Below are 17,500 nucleotides of genomic sequence, written 5' to 3'. Positions count from 1 at the left end.
CCGGATAGCTTCTCGTGTGTTTCCTTCTTAAAATATCCCTCTCCTTCACTTCCTCTCTGCCACACTACAGCTGTCTTAAACTCTACATTTTCTCTCTGGGGGGGTCAGAGGTCAGAGGTCATGACTGTGGTAGCTGCAGTTCTCAGCAGGTGTTTACAGGAGGAATGTGCTCTTGTGTTAGAAACCTGTTGAAAGCTCTAAACTTCATGTGAGCTGTTTAAACCTTCAGACTGCATCGTGCTGTACGTCCAGGATCCTGCAGACATCCAGTCTGTGGAGGCGTTTTTATTACAGAGGGAGATGATAAATATTCTCACTCCGTCTGATTAAACAGAGAGGAGATGAAGAGAGAGAGAGAGAGAGAGAGAGGGAGAGAGAGAGAGAGAGAGGGAGAGAGAGAGAGAGAGAGAGAGAGAGGGAGAGAGAGAGAGAGAGAGAGAGAGAGAACAGTTAATACAGGATGGAAAAACAGGAGGAGGAGGAAAAACATGCAGCAGAGGAATGATGGAGAGAAGTTAAGGAGCTGTAGGAGGACTGAGAGACGGGGGGATGATTGCATGGTTTCAGTCTGACAGACAGGAGGAGTGTGGCTGCAGCACTGCAGAGTAATTACTGTTTACTTTGGACGTACACACACACACACACACACACACACACACGCACACACACACACACACACACACACACACACACACACACGCAGCACTTATAGCCCATCACCGTGACTTGCTGCCTCAGCTCAGTTTGACAGAGAGCTGGTTTTCAGACTGCTCCTGGTGTGTTTCAGTGATATCTGACACACAGCAGAGCAGCAGCACGTCACAGAGAGATTTATGGGACAGGTGTGTCAGGTATTTATTTATCTTTATGAAGCGTTTAATTAACATTTACATTCATCCACACATTCTGATCACTCTAAAGGAGAGCTATGAACTCTGATGACCACATAAGGAAGCTTTAATGTGACAGAGAATCTTATATAATGAGAAAGTTTAACATTTTTCATCAGTTATTTCATAAAGGGAAAATTGTATATATATTATAGATTCATTAGCCCCAAATCCAAATGTTTCAAGTATTTAGTTTTTTCATTTTTCATTTTTTTCACAATAAAAATATTTTAAAAACCGTCTACGGAGAGCAAAAGCAGGAGATGATGACACCTGATCACCTGAGGAGGATTTCTTTCTCTCTATAAACAGATCTCTGCATGAAGAGCAGCTAACAATCTGTTCTACATCAAACATTTACACTGAGACACTAATCTGCTTGATGCTGTGTCACTAAAGACAATCAGCGTTTAGATTTCCTGACTTCCCTGAACGCAGCATCAGAAATGATGGATCCCACCTCCATTCAACAAACAAACATTGTAGACGTAGTTTTCTTCTCCTCTTGAGGACAGACCTGACAAAGACTGACTTTAGACTTTGGACTAATCTGCATCATGATGTTGTTATTTCAGCAAACTGAAGACCCGTTAATTAAAGAACATCACAAGAACATCAGTTCCTGTTTCAGGTTCATACCGCTGAAGGAAGCCAGAGGGAAGCCTCTGTGGAACTGTTTACAGTGAAACTGAGACTCTGTGGAACTGTTTACAGTGAAGCTGAGACTCTGTGGAACTGTTTATAGTGAAGCTGAGACTCTGTGGAACTGTTTACAGTGAAGCTGAGACTCTGAGGAACTGTTTACGGTGAAGCTGAGACTCTGAGGAACTGTTTACAGTGAAGCTGAGACTCTGTGGAACTGTTTACAGTGAAGCTGAGACTCTGTGGAACTGTTTACAGTGAAGCTGAGACTCTGTGGAACTGTTTACAGTGAAGCTGAGACTCTGAGGAACTGTTTACAGTGAAGCTGAGACTCTGAGGAACTGTTTACAGTGAAACTGAGACTCTGAGGAACTGTTTACAGTGAAGCTGAGACTCTGTGGAACTGTTTACAGTGAAGCTGAGACTCACACACAAATGTTTAGGTTCATAAAGCTGCAGTAAGCTGAGTCAAACCTCTGTGTACCTTGCAATTTATGATGAAACTGAGACTCCCTTGAAAGAAATGTTCGTGTTTATAATGCTGGAGTAAACCAGATTGGAACTTACTATTTACAGTGAAACTAAGACTTATCAAACATCTGCATCATGACCCGTTACTAACAAGAAAGATCAGTTTCTTTTCATGTTTTTACAGCTGAAGGAAGCCAGAGTGAAGCCTCTGTGTAACTTACTGTTAACAGTGAAACTAAGACTCAAGATGAATCTGCATCATGATGAAGTTATTTCAGCAAACTGAAGACCCGTTAATAACAAGAACATCACAAGAACATCAGTTTCTGTTTCAGGTTCATACCGCTGAAGGAAGCCAGAGGGAAGCCTCTGAGGAACTGTTTACAGTGAAGCTGAGACTCTGAGGAACTGTTTACAGTGAAGCTGAGACTCTGTGGAACTGTTTACAGTGAAGCTGAGACTCTGTGGAACTGTTTACAGTGAAGCTGAGACTCTGTGGAACTGTTTACAGTGAAGCTGAGACTCTGTGGAACTGTTTACAGTGAAGCTGAGACTCACACACAAATGTTTAGGTTCATAAAGCTGCAGTAAGCTGAGTCAAACCTCTGTGTACCTTGCAATTTATGATGAAACTGAGACTCCCTTGAAACAAATGTTCGTGTTTATGATGCTGGAGTAAACCAGATTGGAACTTACTATTACAGTGAAGCTGAGACTCTGTGGAACTGTTTACAGTGAAGCTGAGACTCTGAGGAACTGTTTACAGTGAAGCTGAGACTCTGTGGAACTGTTTACAGTGAAGCTGAGACTCTGTGGAACTGTTTACAGTGAAACTGAGACTCTGAGGAACTGTTTACAGTGAAGCTGAGACTCTGAGGAACTGTTTACAGTGAAACTGAGACTCTGTGGAACTGTTTACAGTGAAGCTGAGACTCTGAGGAACTGTTTACAGTGAAGCTGAGACTCTGAGGAACTGTTTACAGTGAAGCTGAGACTCTGTGGAACTGTTTACAGTGAAGCTGAGACTCTGTGGAACTGTTTACAGTGAAGCTGAGACTCTGAGGAACTGTTTACAGTGAAGCTGAGACTCTGAGGAACTGTTTACAGTGAAGCTGAGACTCTGAGGAACTGTTTACAGTGAAGCTGAGACTCTGCAGAGACACACAAATGGACGATCCTTGATTTAATGAGATAAGAAATGAAGCTGTTTATTTTGCAGAAGTAACAAACTTTGGTCTCTCATCAATGTGTTAAAAATAGTGATTGATTTATTGATTAGTGGAGCTGGAAGATTTCAAACTGTGCCAAACACTGGTCATATGAAATCAGTTCAGTTCATCAACAGCTCAGTGTGACCTCTTGATAAGGAACCGTTCAATGAAGTAGCAAAGCTGAAGGATGAACTCTCTCTTATTTCCTGACATAGACGCTCTGAGGAGATGATTTTTAAACATTTATTGGAGACATTTTTATGACTTCTTCAGTGTAAGGGTCTCTGTGTTCCCTGGCTGTGAGTTAAAGCTCCGTCTGAGGATCGGGCTGAGTCCTGATGAGACGTGGACTGAATTTATTTCGGCACAGAAAGGATCTTTATTAGTCGGCCTGAATCTCACCCTCGTGGAAACAGCAGATTGTTGTACGAGAGCGCAGCTGTGAGAGTTTTCACAACGCTCCTCCAGTCCCTCAGCAGTCCCCCAACCACACACACACACACACACACACACACACACACACACACACACACACACACACACACACACACACACACACTCGCACTATCCTCCAGCCTAAATGACAGACCTTGCTAACCACAGGGATCTAATTGTAGCACCGATCCTCAGTGTGTCCAAGTGTGTGTGTGTGTGTGTGTGTGTGTGTGTGTGTGTGTGTGTGTGTGTGTGTGTGTGTGTGTGTGTGTGTGTGTGTGTGTTTTTCAATGTATTTGCATGTGGGTGTGTGACATTCTGCTCTCTAATCTCATGTGTGCGTCTGAATGTGTGTGTTTTGGCTGCAGTTAGGGACAGGGGGGGGCGACAGAGAACTGCTCCCCAGGAATAGCACTCTGTGTCCTGGGTGGAGATCAGGAGGAAACGAGGATGGAGGAGGTGAGGAGAGAAGGGAGTAAGGACTGGAGAAGGAGTGAAACTGAGGATTAGTGAAAAGGTGGATTAGTTATATTACTCACCTGGTGATTTAAACTCTGCTCACTTTGAAATGTTCATATTTTTGAGAACAGTGAAGAGCACTGAGGTGACTGCAGAGGTTACCCTGTCCCCCTGGGTCTCTTAAATCACCTCAGTCTGGACCAGGACCCTGACTCCTTCTCCTCCCATCCTGAGATATGGAGACGTAGCGCCGCCTCCATGGGCGCTGACATATTGATCTCATCTTAATCCACCATGAGCAGAGCACTTTGCAGCATTTAGCAAGTTACAGTGGCAAGGACAAACTTCCTTTAACAGGCAGAAACCTCCAGCAGGACCAGACTCATGTTAGACACACATCTGAATCTGAGACCGTGTTGGAGAGAGGGATAGAGGGAGATGAAGAGAGAGAGAGAGAGATGGATAGTGGGGAGACGGATAGTAGTAGTTGTAGCAGCTGGAGTCTGGACCACGTCCACAGCAGCAGAGATCCAGAGGAACCTACGAGACAAGGGAGCTCAGGGACTCCAGAAAGGTCTATGGTTAGTAACTTTAATGGGGCAGGAAGAGTTAAAGTGAGAGACAGGCAGAGAGAGGAGAGAGAGGGAAAGACAGGATCCCAGTGTATCAGTCTAAGCCTATAGCAGCATAACTAAGACCTGGTCCAAGCCTGATCCAGCTCTAACTATAAGCTTTATCAAAAAGGAAAGTTTGAAGCCTACTCTTAAAAGTAGAGAGGGTGTCTGCCTCCCGGACCCTGACTGGTAGATGATTCCAAAGGAGAGGGGCCTGATAACTGAAGGCTCTACCTCCCATACTACTTTTAGAGACTTTAGGTACGATGAGCAGGCCTGCATGTTGGGACTGTAGAGGTCTAGAGGGGACTTTAAAGTCTCTTTCACCCTGGTCCTTTTGTCCTCACTTTTCATTTTGCATATTTTCCAAACTTTAAAGACGTCTTGGTCCAAAACGTTCGGACTGTTATTTTCTCTAAAACAGGAGCAGTTTGTTCCAAAGGTCCTCGCTGAACAAGCTCACCAAATCTATTTGACTTCCTCACCCTGGACTCTCTCAGCAGGAACACAGGGCGCTCTGTTCCCCGGGCTAAAAATAATAATTATCACAATAATCAGGAACATGATTCATAACAAAAGAAGAGAGGCAGCGTGAGGAGGAAATCCAGGGGAAAGGTTGGGACAGATTAAGACTGAGCGTGTGTTTGTGTAAGAACGCCGGGAACAAACCGACACACTTTGAAGACGGAGCTGCTGTGATTAATGATGCCAATAACACACACACACACACACACACACACACACACACACACACACACACACACACACACTCAGAGTTATGAAAATATACTGTGGTCTCAGCTGGGATGTGGATCAGAGACAAAGACACGCAGCAGCTGTTGAGTTTGTCTCTGTTGACAACCAGTAGCAGAAACACGCCATGAACTGTGTTTTAATGATTCATGTAACTCCAGACTGAAGGAGGAGGAGGGGGCGGAGCCACGTGGGATTAAATATGATCACAATACTCATCCATACAAAGATGTTGATGTGTTTGAATCAGCAGAGATGCAGTGTTATTGTTTCAGATGCAGCAGCAGGTTGGACATGTTGAAGGCACCCTGTGCTCGTCTCCTCCTCTTGTTTTGTCCTCCTTTATTCTTCACCAGGAGACAGAGTGTTCCCAGGCTGCAGACCTCAGTGATAGAGGGATTAGTTGTGGCTGTGATCACAGGCTAAACATGCTCTGTGTGGTGCAAACCCGTCTAACTGTCTTTGTGGGAACTTTGGTTTAAAGTTCTGCACAAATTTAGATCGGTACGTTCAACATTACACCCCAAAGAAACAAGTAAATGTGAAGCTGTTAGCTTCCTGGTAAATCGCTACAACATGCTCACCTGTCAGTTTAACCACGCCCCTAATTATTCAAGGTTTTTTATTGTCATACCAACACAAGCTGTTGCATGACATGGGACGACATTTTGTTTCTCAGGTCCTGTATAAAGCCACAAAGAACACACAATTAAAGGAAGACATTAGTAATAAATAGAAATGTAAATGCAAATATAAATACTGTGCATGGACTGATTATGACTAACTCTTTACCTTAAGTCAAGAAACAGAGTGGTGAAATATTTCTCCTTTGCACAGTTTACATGAACAGTGAAGTGAGGTACATCCAAAGCTTTTGAACGAGCTGTAAACATGTAACACTTTAATATGAGCTGTAAATGGGATTCATGTGCTTCTGCAGACAGCCTCTAGTGGACATTTGAGGAACTGCATGTTTTGCACTAACACCAGAAAGATGAGTCTTGACCAGATCCTGTATAATGAATGTTCGTAGTGTCCGTGACGTCACCCGTCTGTTCCTGAATATTTAAAGATCGTCTTTGAATGGGTGTGTATGTGGTTTACTGTGTTTCTGCAGCCAGCCTCTAGTGGACGCTCGAGGAACTGCAGTTTATAACTTCAGCATGGGCTTCATATTTTAAGACGAGAGGATGCTGCTTGGAACTCATATTGCTTCAGTGTTCATCTCTAACCAGGATTATTGTTTGCTCTTTGCAGAAACTTGCAGGACAAACTTCATTCTGCTCTTAAACCTGAATGTCACGTCAGGTTAACTCTCGTGTTTGAGCGTGTGTGAGACGTGGTCTGATTTTAATGTTTGGAGAAGTCTCAATCTGTGGGCTTCATAAATATTGATACGTTTTTCTCCATGATATCAGAACGTTTCTGAGAGATGGAACGAGGACATCATTGGACTGATGGACCTCCGGCAGAGACATGTGTCTTCACTCAGCTCTTAGTCATGTCTCAGCTCTTTTTAAACAGCTATAAAAAAACACTTAAAATGTCTTTAAAATCATTTTAATGACGTGTTAGATTCCTCCATGGGTCATGTCATTTCAAGGGAAGCAGTTTAATCTGAAACATTTCACTCCCTGCTGTGTGTTCAGAGTCTGTCCGTCTGTAACTCCCTTCATCGTCGTCTCAGAGTCTTTACTTTTCAAAAATCTGTCTCAGTTTAAGAGCCAGAGATGTTTCTAAAATGTTCCAGGAAACTTGAATAGTCTGTCTTAATGCTGTGACCTTTGACCTCCTTGCTGTGATGCTGATTCTGATCCAGGAGTTTAAATTCTCTATCACAGTAAATCTGCTCTCTGATACTTTGCACCAGTTTTTAAATCACCCTGGTTTGTTGTGTTTGTATTTTTCCTTCTTTGATCACTTCATCATATCTGCTGAAAAGTGTTGCACACCTCTCATTATTATAAATGTGAGCTCCCTTTCAGAGGATTTAAATGAATACATGATGATAGTGATGATGAAGCACTGAGGTGTAATGCAGATATTTGGCCACTAGATGGAGCTGAGTGTTCACCCTCTTCTTCTGTCCTCTCCTCAGATGGATCAGCTGTCAGACGAGGAGGTGGAGGTGAGGGAGGATGAGGAGGAAGAGGAGGACAGCGATAAGGAGGACCAGGACCTGGATAAGATGTTTGGAGCCTGGCTGGGGGAGCTGGATAAACTCACACAGGTAATCAGGAGTTCTCTTTAACGTGTCCTCTGCATGCTGCAGACTCCTCTATGATGAGTCTGTTCCTCTGTGAGCATGTGAAACATGGAACCAGAGTCTGTGCATGTTGATTCTCTCTGTTGATGCAGAGTCTGGATGATGGTCGTCCACAGCAGCAGCAGCCGCCCCAGCAGAAAGCTCCCCTCAGACAGGAGACCAACATGGCCAACTTCTCCTACAGGTTCTCCATCTACAACATCAACGGTGAGTCAGAAACACAGACTGACCCTCCTCTCCCGCTCCGGTACGGGGTCTGACCTCTGGGTCTGACTCTCTGCTGTGTCTCTGTGTGTCTGCAGAGGCGCTGAACCAGGGGGAGAACGTGGATCTGGACGCCCTCATGGCCGACCTGTGCTCCATCGAGCAGGAGCTCAGCACCATCAACTCCAAACCAAACAGCGCCAGCGGCATGGCCCGGCTGGGACTCACCGACACCAAGGTACACTCAGTCCAGCATCACACAGGGGACCTTAAAGGGAGGATTCAAGGGAGCTGAAGGAGATCCATAAGATCAGATCACAAATACTTTATTGATCCCCATTAGGAGAAATGATTTTGTTACAGCAGCGAACAACACGGGACAGGGGAATACAACAATGTACTAACATAGTTATAATAACTGTAATAATAGTAAGAATCAAGGTAAAATAAAATAAAACTAAAATATAATTAAATTAAATTAAATTAAATTAATTCAAGTTAAATAAAATAAAAAAGAATAAAATAAAATGAAATAAAATAATATAAGATCAAATAAAATGAAATAAATAATAACATAAATAAAATATGGTAAAATCACAGATATACAGTTGTGCTCATAAGTTTAAATACCCTGGCAGAATTTGTGATTTTTTCAGAGAATATGAATGATGAAATGTTTTTCCCTCATGGTTAGTGGTTGGGTGAAACCATTTATTGTCAAACAGCTGTGTTTACTCTTTTTATATCATAATGACAGAAACTACCCAAGAAATCTTAAATTCTGCCAGGGCATTTAAACTTATGATCACAACTGTAAACACACTCTGTACACTTCTATCTGATGAACAGACAGTGAGGTAAGTTATTGAACAGATGATATTGCACCAGGTTATTTAAAAAACACACACAGTATGAGAAACAGTGCGATGCCTGAGTGCATGTTTATTCACATTAAATCATCAGGTAGGACAGGAGAGAGAGAGCTGCATGGACCCTGCAGCTCATTAGGGACTGAGTCACAGCCCTGCAGGTCCAGAGAGGCTGCACGTCCTGATCTCAGTGTTTGTAAAGCACCGTTAAAGACCAGTCTGGGCGACAGGTCTCGCTCGAGGACTCATGCTTAATGTTAGAGTGCACCGTGTTTGACAGGAGAGCGTCCTGGAGCGAGGTTATTTTAGTGTTTCAGGTAAAATGTTCCAAAAGTGTTCTCATCATCTCTGAGTGTTTCAGACTGAGGAGGTAGGATCTTTTCTTTGCAGCTGAAATTACATGAATGTAGTCAGAAGGAGCAGAGCGCTCAAAAGAGGGACTATTCTGTACCTGTTCAAAGTTCCAGGAACCTTCAGAGCTTCACATGTGGATGATATCAAACTCTGATGTTGTTTTGTTTCAGAGTCCTCACCATGTTCTCCCTCCCTCTCCCTCAGGTCCGTCAGAAGCCTCCAGCAGGGCGCAGCAGCAGGCAGCAGCCAGCAGGGGGCAGCAGCAGCAGCAGCAGTGGCGGCGCTGGTGGTGGAGGTGGCGGCGGTGGCAGCAGTAACAGCGTGAGCGGGGGAGGGGGCAGCAGCGGGGCGAGCAGCAGCAGCAGCAGCACCAGAGCTTCACCTGCCGGCACCATCAGAGCTCCCACAGGGCATCATGGGAGACCGGCGCTCGCCTCCAACTTCAGTCTGGACGACATCACGGCGCAGCTGGAGAAGGTGTGAGAGAGAGCGTGGATCTGAATTAATGTCCTCACATGTCATGACTCCACTTTATTTATAAAGCATCTTTCTGTTTACGTCCACAAACACTCTGAGAAGAGCTCGCCTTGATATTCTCAGGACGGCGCCGCCTTCAGGGCCGAGAGAGAAGATTCAGATTAACATGAAGTTGATGAAGCAGACGTCAGGATGATGCAGAAAGTGGAGAATAAAGAGAGTTAGTAGAGGAGTGTAAATGGGTCGCTGAGAGCTGCAGGCTGAGAGGAAATCTGTTTAAACGTTTGTGTGGTTGAACCATCGATTTCCTCTGATCTGAGGTCGCTGCAGCTGGTTGTGTTTCCTGTCTGGATGAAGGACTCAGTTTAAAACCAGGAGGAGGAGGATGATGGAGGAGACGGTGAACTGAAACTCTGCAGCAAGATAACAACACACTGCAGACAGAAGATACACAGGAGACAATCTGATATATATTTGTTGTAAATGTAATTTAAACCTCAATCTGAGAAAAATAAGAATCTACAAACTAAAACTTCACAAAAATCTAATTATACACAAAAGACCTGCTTCCTGTTTACACCGTCAGAAATGATGGATTCAAGAAGTTTATCAGAAACTAAATCCAGATTCAAACTAACAAACTGTCTTTAACTTTCACTCAGGACCAACACTTAAAGGAAATAATGATTTGATCTTTATCATAATTCTAAATATCGCCCAGCTCTAATTTCATGAAGATCTTAACTCTCTCTGTGTTTCCTCTCCATCAGGCGTCTCTCAGTATGGACGAAGCCGCCCGTCAGACCTCCTCACACTCTCTAAGCTCCGCCTCCACCTATTCATCATCAGCCTCGATGCGACGACCCGGATCCTCTCAGCGCCAGCACAGACGCACCGGATCAGTCGGGACCGTCAGTGAACACGAGGTGAACTCATGGAGCAGCTGAGACTTCCTGAAACAAGTTATAACTCCAACACATGGAGACCAGGGCCCCAGGATCAAACATAATCTGACTGGATTAAATCTTTAAACCGGGTTCTGCAAAAGGGAAAAGATTACAAAATCAGATTAAATCAGGACGTCCTGTTACTTTCATGTTTGTTTGTTTTTATTTATTTTGATTCAGATTGAGGAAACTCTGAGTTAATAATCTGGATTATGCTGATCCCAGAAGATGGCTTGATTCAGGCTGGATTACAGGAACTAAATGTAAAAATTAAATGTCTCAAACTTATATTTTTCACTCATGTTGTTACTTCAGATTTCTCATTTTGGATTTTTTTCCCCCAAAACAAATTTCACCACATTTTTAACATCAAACATTTTGGCCAAAATATTTCATATAATCTGAATAAATCTTTATTGTTATTGTTGTGAAACAATGAAAAGCAGTTTAGCACCTCTTCAAAATAGCAGCAGAGAATTTAACGTTTAAAAAAACACAATATGACAACAGAAATAAGAACAAGGCATGCTCTGATGAACTGATGAAATAAGTTATTAATAAAATAAAACAGATGAAATAATGACACAGTGTGTCTGTGCAGGTGTGTACGCTGCTCATATCACTACAGATCTATATTAACTAAGTACTGCTGTGGAAGGGAAGAGGCAGATGTTGGTTTTGTTACTCTCCAGACTCAGAGGGTCTCTGTGTGAACTTTGGCGCCCCCTGTGGTGAAAGTATGTAACTGTGTTGATCCAGACTTGATGACTCTTGAACGTCTGTCTCACATCTCTCTGTCTTTAACTTCTCTTCTTTATTTCATCATCTGTGTTTCCTCTTGTCTTCAGGCTCGTTCGATCGTCCACTCCTCCCGCTCCTCCGTCACGTCGGCCTCGGGGGTTTCCGTGAACTCGGCCTCGTCCATGGAGTCGTTGGACAGCGTGCTCCGTAACGAGATCGAGGGTCAGCAGGTGGTGGTGATTCCCTCGGCTGAAGGAGGCCAAGGTCACATGGAGGTAATACCCCCATCTTTATGAACTAAACATTACATTAACCACATTTAACTTCTGCTCTCTGTCACCGTCAGTCAGAGGAATCAATGAAACGCTCTTTATTCAGGAGGTTCAGTCTGTGAGGGAAGACCGCAGAGGCGCCCCCTGCTGGCTGTTAGAATATAAGCACTTCAAAGACGCGTCTGATCCTCTTCCGCCACGATCTTGTCTTCAGTCTCAGTCTACCTCTTGTTTCTGAGTCTACCTCTGGTCTCTGAGTCTACCTCTGGTCTCTGAGTCTACCTCTTGTTTCTGAGTCTACCTCTGGTCCCTGAGTCTACCCCTGGTCTCTGAGTCTACCTCTGGTCTCTGAGTCTACCTCTTGTCTCTGAGTCTACCCCTGAGTCTACCTCTTGTCTCTGAGTCTACCCCTGAGTCTACCTCTGGTCTCTGAGTCTACCTCTGGTCTCTGAGTCTACCTCTTGTCTCTGAGTCTACCTCTGGTCTCTGAGTCTACCTCTGGTCTCTGAGTCTACCTCTTGTCTCTGAGTCTACCTCTGGTCTCTCAGTCTACCTCTGGTCTCTCAGTCTACCTCTGGTCTCTCAGTCTACCTCTGGTCTCTCAGTCTACCTCTGGTCTCTGAGTCTACCTCTGGTCTCTGAGTCTACCTCTGGTCTCTCAGTCTACCTCTGGTCTCTGAGTCTACCTCTGGTCTCTGAGTCTACCTCTGGTCTCTGAGTCTACCTCTGGTCTCTGAGTCTACCTCTGGTCTCTCAGTCTACCTCTGGTCTCTGAGTCTACCTCTTGTCTCTGAGTCTACCTCTGGTCTCTCAGTCTACCTCTGGTCTCTCAGTCTACCTCTGGTCTCTCAGTCTACCTCTGGTCTCTGAGTCTACCTCTGGTCTCTGAGTCTACCTCTGGTCTCTCAGTCTACCTCTGGTCTCTGAGTCTACCTCTGGTCTCTGAGTCTACCTCTGGTCTCTGAGTCTACCTCTGGTCTCTGAGTCTACCTCTGGTCTCTGAGTCTACCTCTGGTCTCTCAGTCTACCTCTGGTCTCTGAGTCTACCTCTTGTCTCTCAGTCTACCTCTGGTCTCTGAGTCTACCTCTGGTCTCTGAGTCTACCTCTGGTCTCTGAGTCTACCTCTGGTCTTTGAGTCTACCTCTGGTCTTTGAGTCTACCTCTGGTCTCTGAGTCTACCTCTCGTCTCGTCCTCCGTCTCTGAGTCTACCTCTGGTCTTTGAGTCTACCTCTGGTCTTTGAGTCTACCTCTGGTCTTTGAGTCTACCTCTGGTCTTTGAGTCTACCTCTCGTCCTCGGTCTGAGTCTACCTCTGGTCTTTGAGTCTACCTCTCGTCCTCGGTCTGAGTCTACCTCTGGTCTCTTAGTCTACCTCTGGTCTTGTCCTCGGTCTGAGTCTACCTCTGGTCTGGTCCTCGGTCTGAGTCTACCTCTTGTCTCTGAGTCTACCTCTGGTCTTTGAGTCTACCTCTGGTCTTTGAGTCTACCTCTCGTCCTCGGTCTGAGTCTACCTCTGGTCTTTGAGTCTACCTCTCGTCCTCGGTCTGAGTCTACCTCTGGTCTCTTAGTCTACCTCTGGTCTTGTCCTCGGTCTGAGTCTACCTCTGGTCTGGTACTCGGTCTGAGTCTACCTCTTGTCTCTGAGTCTACCTCTGGTCTTTGAGTCTACCTCTCGTCTTTGAGTCTACCTCTCGTCCTCGTCCTCGGTCTGAGTCTACCTCTGGTCTCTGAGTCTACCTCTGGTCTCTGAGTCTACCTCTCGTCTTTGAGTCTACCTCTCGTCCTCGTCCTCGGTCTGAGTCTACCTCTTGTCTCTGAGTCTACCTCTGGTCTCTCAGTCTACCTCTGGTCTCGGTTTCGGTCTGAGTCTACCTCTTGTCTCTGAGTCTACCTCTGGTCTTGTCCTCGGTCTGAGTCTACCTCTTGTCTCTGAGTCTACCTCTGGTCTTGTCCTCAGTCTGAGTCTACCTCTTGTCTCTGAGTCTACCTCTCGTCTTTGAGTCTACCTCTTGTCTCTGAGTCTACCTCTTGTCTCTGAGTCTACCTCTTGTCTCTGAGTCTACCTCTGGTCTTGTCCTCAGTCTGAGTCTACCTCTTGTCTCTGAGTCTGCCTCTGGTCTTGTCCTCAGTCTGAGTCTACCTCTCTGGTCTGGTGCTCCAGGTGTGGTGAAAGGATCTGCCTCTCTAAAACCTGTCCTCTTACAGGATTACGCTGAGTCTGCTATCGTTTGGAGCAGATTATCAGGAGATTAAGTGGTTCAGCCGATAATTGCATTGAAAATAAAGGAGAAATCATTAACACACATGCAGTTTTAGGATGGGGGACTCAAAGGGGAGAATGTTAAACATAAAGCTTCATGCTCTTCAACAAGGGGAGCAGGACATTTAATATTTCTGCCTTAATATTCAGGGATTTCAGCGCACACAGAAACATCAGAGGTGAACGAGTCAGACTTCATTCTGCAGAGTGATTTGATGCAATGTGTGAGATTTCACCTCAGAATTTTAAAACTCCAGCATTTTAAAATCTAACTTCTTAAATCAGAGGATTTATAACATGTTGCATCAGAGTGAACTCTCCTCAGTCTCTGAGTCTACCTCTGGTCTCTGAGTCTACCTCATTTTAAAATCTAACCTCTTAAATCAGAGGATTTATAACATGTTGCATCAGAGTGAACTCTCCTCAGACCGATCCATAAGTCTGTATCAGCCGTCTCTCTCCCTGCAGCCGTCCCTCCCTCTCTGCTCAGTTTAAAACAGAGTAAGATGTTTTATGTTCCTCTGCAGCAGCACTTTGTGTTTTCTGGCCTCCTCTCCTCCTCCTCACAGTTCCTCCTGCCTCAGGCGACGTCCTCGCTCCTTTCAAGATCAAATCTCTGCGTTTGTTTCTCTGAACACAAAATAAATATCTTTCCTGAAATCACCAACGTACACGACTCCGACCGAGAGAGAGGAGAGACAGAGGGAGAAACGCAGGAAGAGCTCAGAGCGTCTGCAGGGTTCAGGTTTTACTCTGCAGGTTTACATAACATTTACAGCAGCAGCCTCCTCCTGCTGGGCTCCTCTGGAGGGAGTCAACCCGGGAGAACATGCAAACACAAGCCCGGTTTATACAGAGGAAACTGGGTTACTGCTTCATTTCATCCATGGAGAGAGGGAGAGAGGGAGGAGAGAGGAGAGAGGGAGAGAGAGAGAGGAGAGGGGGGGGGGGGAGAGGGGGAGAGGGAGAGGGAGAGGGAGAGAGGAGCGAGGAGAGAGGAGGGAGGAGAGAGGAGGGAGGAGAGAGGAGAGAGAGAGAGAGAGGGAGAGAGAGAGAGAATAAAGGAAGAATAAAATTAGAATAATGAGACGAGAGTGAGTCAGCGAAACAGTGCGATGATAAAGGAAGGAGGAGACGGGATGGTGGACACTAAAGGGCGATCACAGAGAAGAATAAAGAGTGACATGACTGAAACAAAAACAAGGAGGGAGGAAGAGAGAGACAGGACATAAAGAGAGGAGGAGAGAGAGAGAGGACACAAAGAGGAAGAGAGAGAGGAGGAGAGAGAGAGGAGACAAAGAGGAGGAGAGAGAGAGGAGGAGAGAGAGAGGAGACAAAGAGGAGGAGAGAGAGGAGGAGAGAGAGAGGAGACAAAGAGGAGGAGAGAGAGGAGGAGAGAGAGAGGAGACAAAGAGGAGGAGAGAGAGAGGAGACAAAGAGGAGGAGAGAGAGGAGACAAACAGAGGAGGAGAGATAGAGGAGGAGAGAGACAGGACACGAACAGAGGAGGAGAGATAGAGGAGGAGAGAGAGAGGAGGAGAGAGAGAGAGGACACAAACAGGAGGAGAGATAGAGGAGGAGAGAGAGAGGAGGAGAGAGAGAGGACACAAACAGAGGAGGAGAGATAGAGGAGGAGAGAGAGAGGACACAAACAGAGGAAGAGAGAGAGAGGACACAAACAGGAGGAGAGATAGAGGAGGAGATATAGAGGAGGAGAGAGAGAGGACACAAACAGAGGAGGAGAGATAGAGGAGGAGAGAGAGAGGACACAAACAGAGGAGGAGAGAGAGAGGAGGAGAGAGAGAGGACACAAAGAGAGGAGGAGAGAGAGAGGAGGAGAGAGAGAGGACACAAACAGAGGAGGAGAGAGAGAGGACACAAAGAGAGGGATTAGAGGAGAGGAGGGGATGTGGTGTTGTGGCCCTGAGCGATGCTCCCATGAGTTCAGCTCATTAGAAAGGGGGACTGCTGCAGATCCGGTCTCTGAGTGTTTGCTGCTCTCACGCTCTGAGAGGAGAAACTGGATCAGACTGAAGACCTGCTGAACTTTGAGAACACAGATCACACAAGGACTGAAATCAAACCTTCACTCTGTCTTTAACAGATACATTATCTGAAGATCAGCGTTAGTAAGAGACTGAAATGTTTTCATTTTTACAAACAATCAAGTTCAACCTCACAAATAATGACAATATGATAAAAAAGAAAGAAAACAGACACAAATGAAATGACACAAAATCAATTTAAATAATAATGATGATAATATCTTTTTAAGAGAGAAAATAGATCAAAAATAATCCCAATTATTACTGAGAATATCCTCAAACATAAAAAAATGTTTAAAAAAAGAAGAAATATTCTCTGAATAGTAACGAATGATTCAGAGGAAACAAAGCTGACGTTTGATGACAACAAATCTGTAACATCACGGCCTTTAAAGGACACACAACAAGATCCACATGGAAGATAGAGGATCAACACACACACACACACACACACACACACACACACACACAGTGTGTGTGTGTGTGTGTGTGTGTGTGTGTGTGTGTGTGTGTGTGTGTGTGTGTGTGTCCTAAATATTATTTTAATCTGTGGTTATGGGGAGAGAATAAATGCTTTCTATAAAATGATTTGTAGAGATTGAAACTCGTTGCAGAGATTAAATCTGAGCTCAGCAGGAAGTCTTTAAAAATAATAAAAATATTAGTGATTTATTTTTTACATGTCTGATAAAATAAACATCAGATTAAGATTAAATCAGAACCAAATAATTCTAAATTTGAATTAAATTAAATAGAGAATAATTTAAAAATGTCTCTTTATTTTTATTTGGTATTAAAAATATTAGTGATTTATTCTTCTCATGTCTGATAAAATAAACTTCAGATAAAGTTTGAACCATAATTTAAAGTATTAATTAACTGAAATAGAGAATAAATAAAACCCTCTTATTGTTTTTTATCAGGTTATAATAATATCAGAGAATGAACAGTGTGTGTAAGATCTGTGCTCAGAGCTGACGACAAACAACTTTTCTCTTCCTGTAATCCAATAAATCCAGGTTTAATCCCACTGTGTGTCCGTACTGGACTCCAGTCCGCCCAGTACAGACCGGCTCAGGTTGAACTGGTGACTCGCAGCACGCTCCTCACGAGACGCCGGATTATTAAAAGCTCAGCGAGCCGCAGATTGACCCTCGACCAAGGAGTAAACAAACACTGTCAGTAAATAAACATGAGCAATACAGTAAATAATAAATACAGAGCTGGAGTCCTGCTGTGTGTGTGTGTGTGTGTGTGTGTGTGTGTGTGTGTGTGTGTGTGTGTGTGTGTGTGTGTGTGTGTGTGAGGGGGTCTGTTTGGGTGTCTAGACTTGTTTCAGTCAGGAGCCTGTCTCCTCAGTGACTCTGTTTGAATAATTGAACCTTTATTCTCCAAACAAACGTGGACAGCAGCGTCACCGTCTGCGGTCCACTTCAGGTTTATAAAGTCAGAAAACAAACTCCAGGAAGAGTTCAGTCGCTCCTCTGCAGAGTTTAAGACTCTCTGACATTTACAAAACTTTTCTTAGTGTGTAAGAAAATCTGATGTCACATGTTCAGGTGTGAGTGCTGATATTCAGGTTACATAGA

The 17,500-nt window shown here is 44.5% G+C and overlaps 1 protein-coding gene across 1 annotated transcript in view; it reads left to right on the top strand.

The window, feature by feature from the left end:
- LOC117820350 (ras-associated and pleckstrin homology domains-containing protein 1-like) overlaps positions 1 to 17,500 on the top strand; it is a 44,796-nt gene that overhangs the window by 9,792 nt on the left and 17,504 nt on the right. Inside the window, exons 2-7 of the mRNA XM_034694082.1 lie at positions 7,574 to 7,705; positions 7,834 to 7,948; positions 8,044 to 8,183; positions 9,373 to 9,645; positions 10,416 to 10,571; positions 11,441 to 11,608. Of these exons, the coding sequence (XP_034549973.1) occupies positions 7,574 to 7,705; positions 7,834 to 7,948; positions 8,044 to 8,183; positions 9,373 to 9,645; positions 10,416 to 10,571; positions 11,441 to 11,608 (984 nt within the window). The remainder of the gene's footprint in view (positions 1 to 7,573; positions 7,706 to 7,833; positions 7,949 to 8,043; positions 8,184 to 9,372; positions 9,646 to 10,415; positions 10,572 to 11,440; positions 11,609 to 17,500) is intronic.

This window comes from Notolabrus celidotus, chromosome 10 (assembly GCF_009762535.1).
Source record: "Notolabrus celidotus isolate fNotCel1 chromosome 10, fNotCel1.pri, whole genome shotgun sequence".
NCBI lineage: Eukaryota > Metazoa > Chordata > Actinopteri > Labriformes > Labridae > Notolabrus > Notolabrus celidotus.
This window is presented reverse-complemented; position numbering and strand designations above follow the sequence as displayed.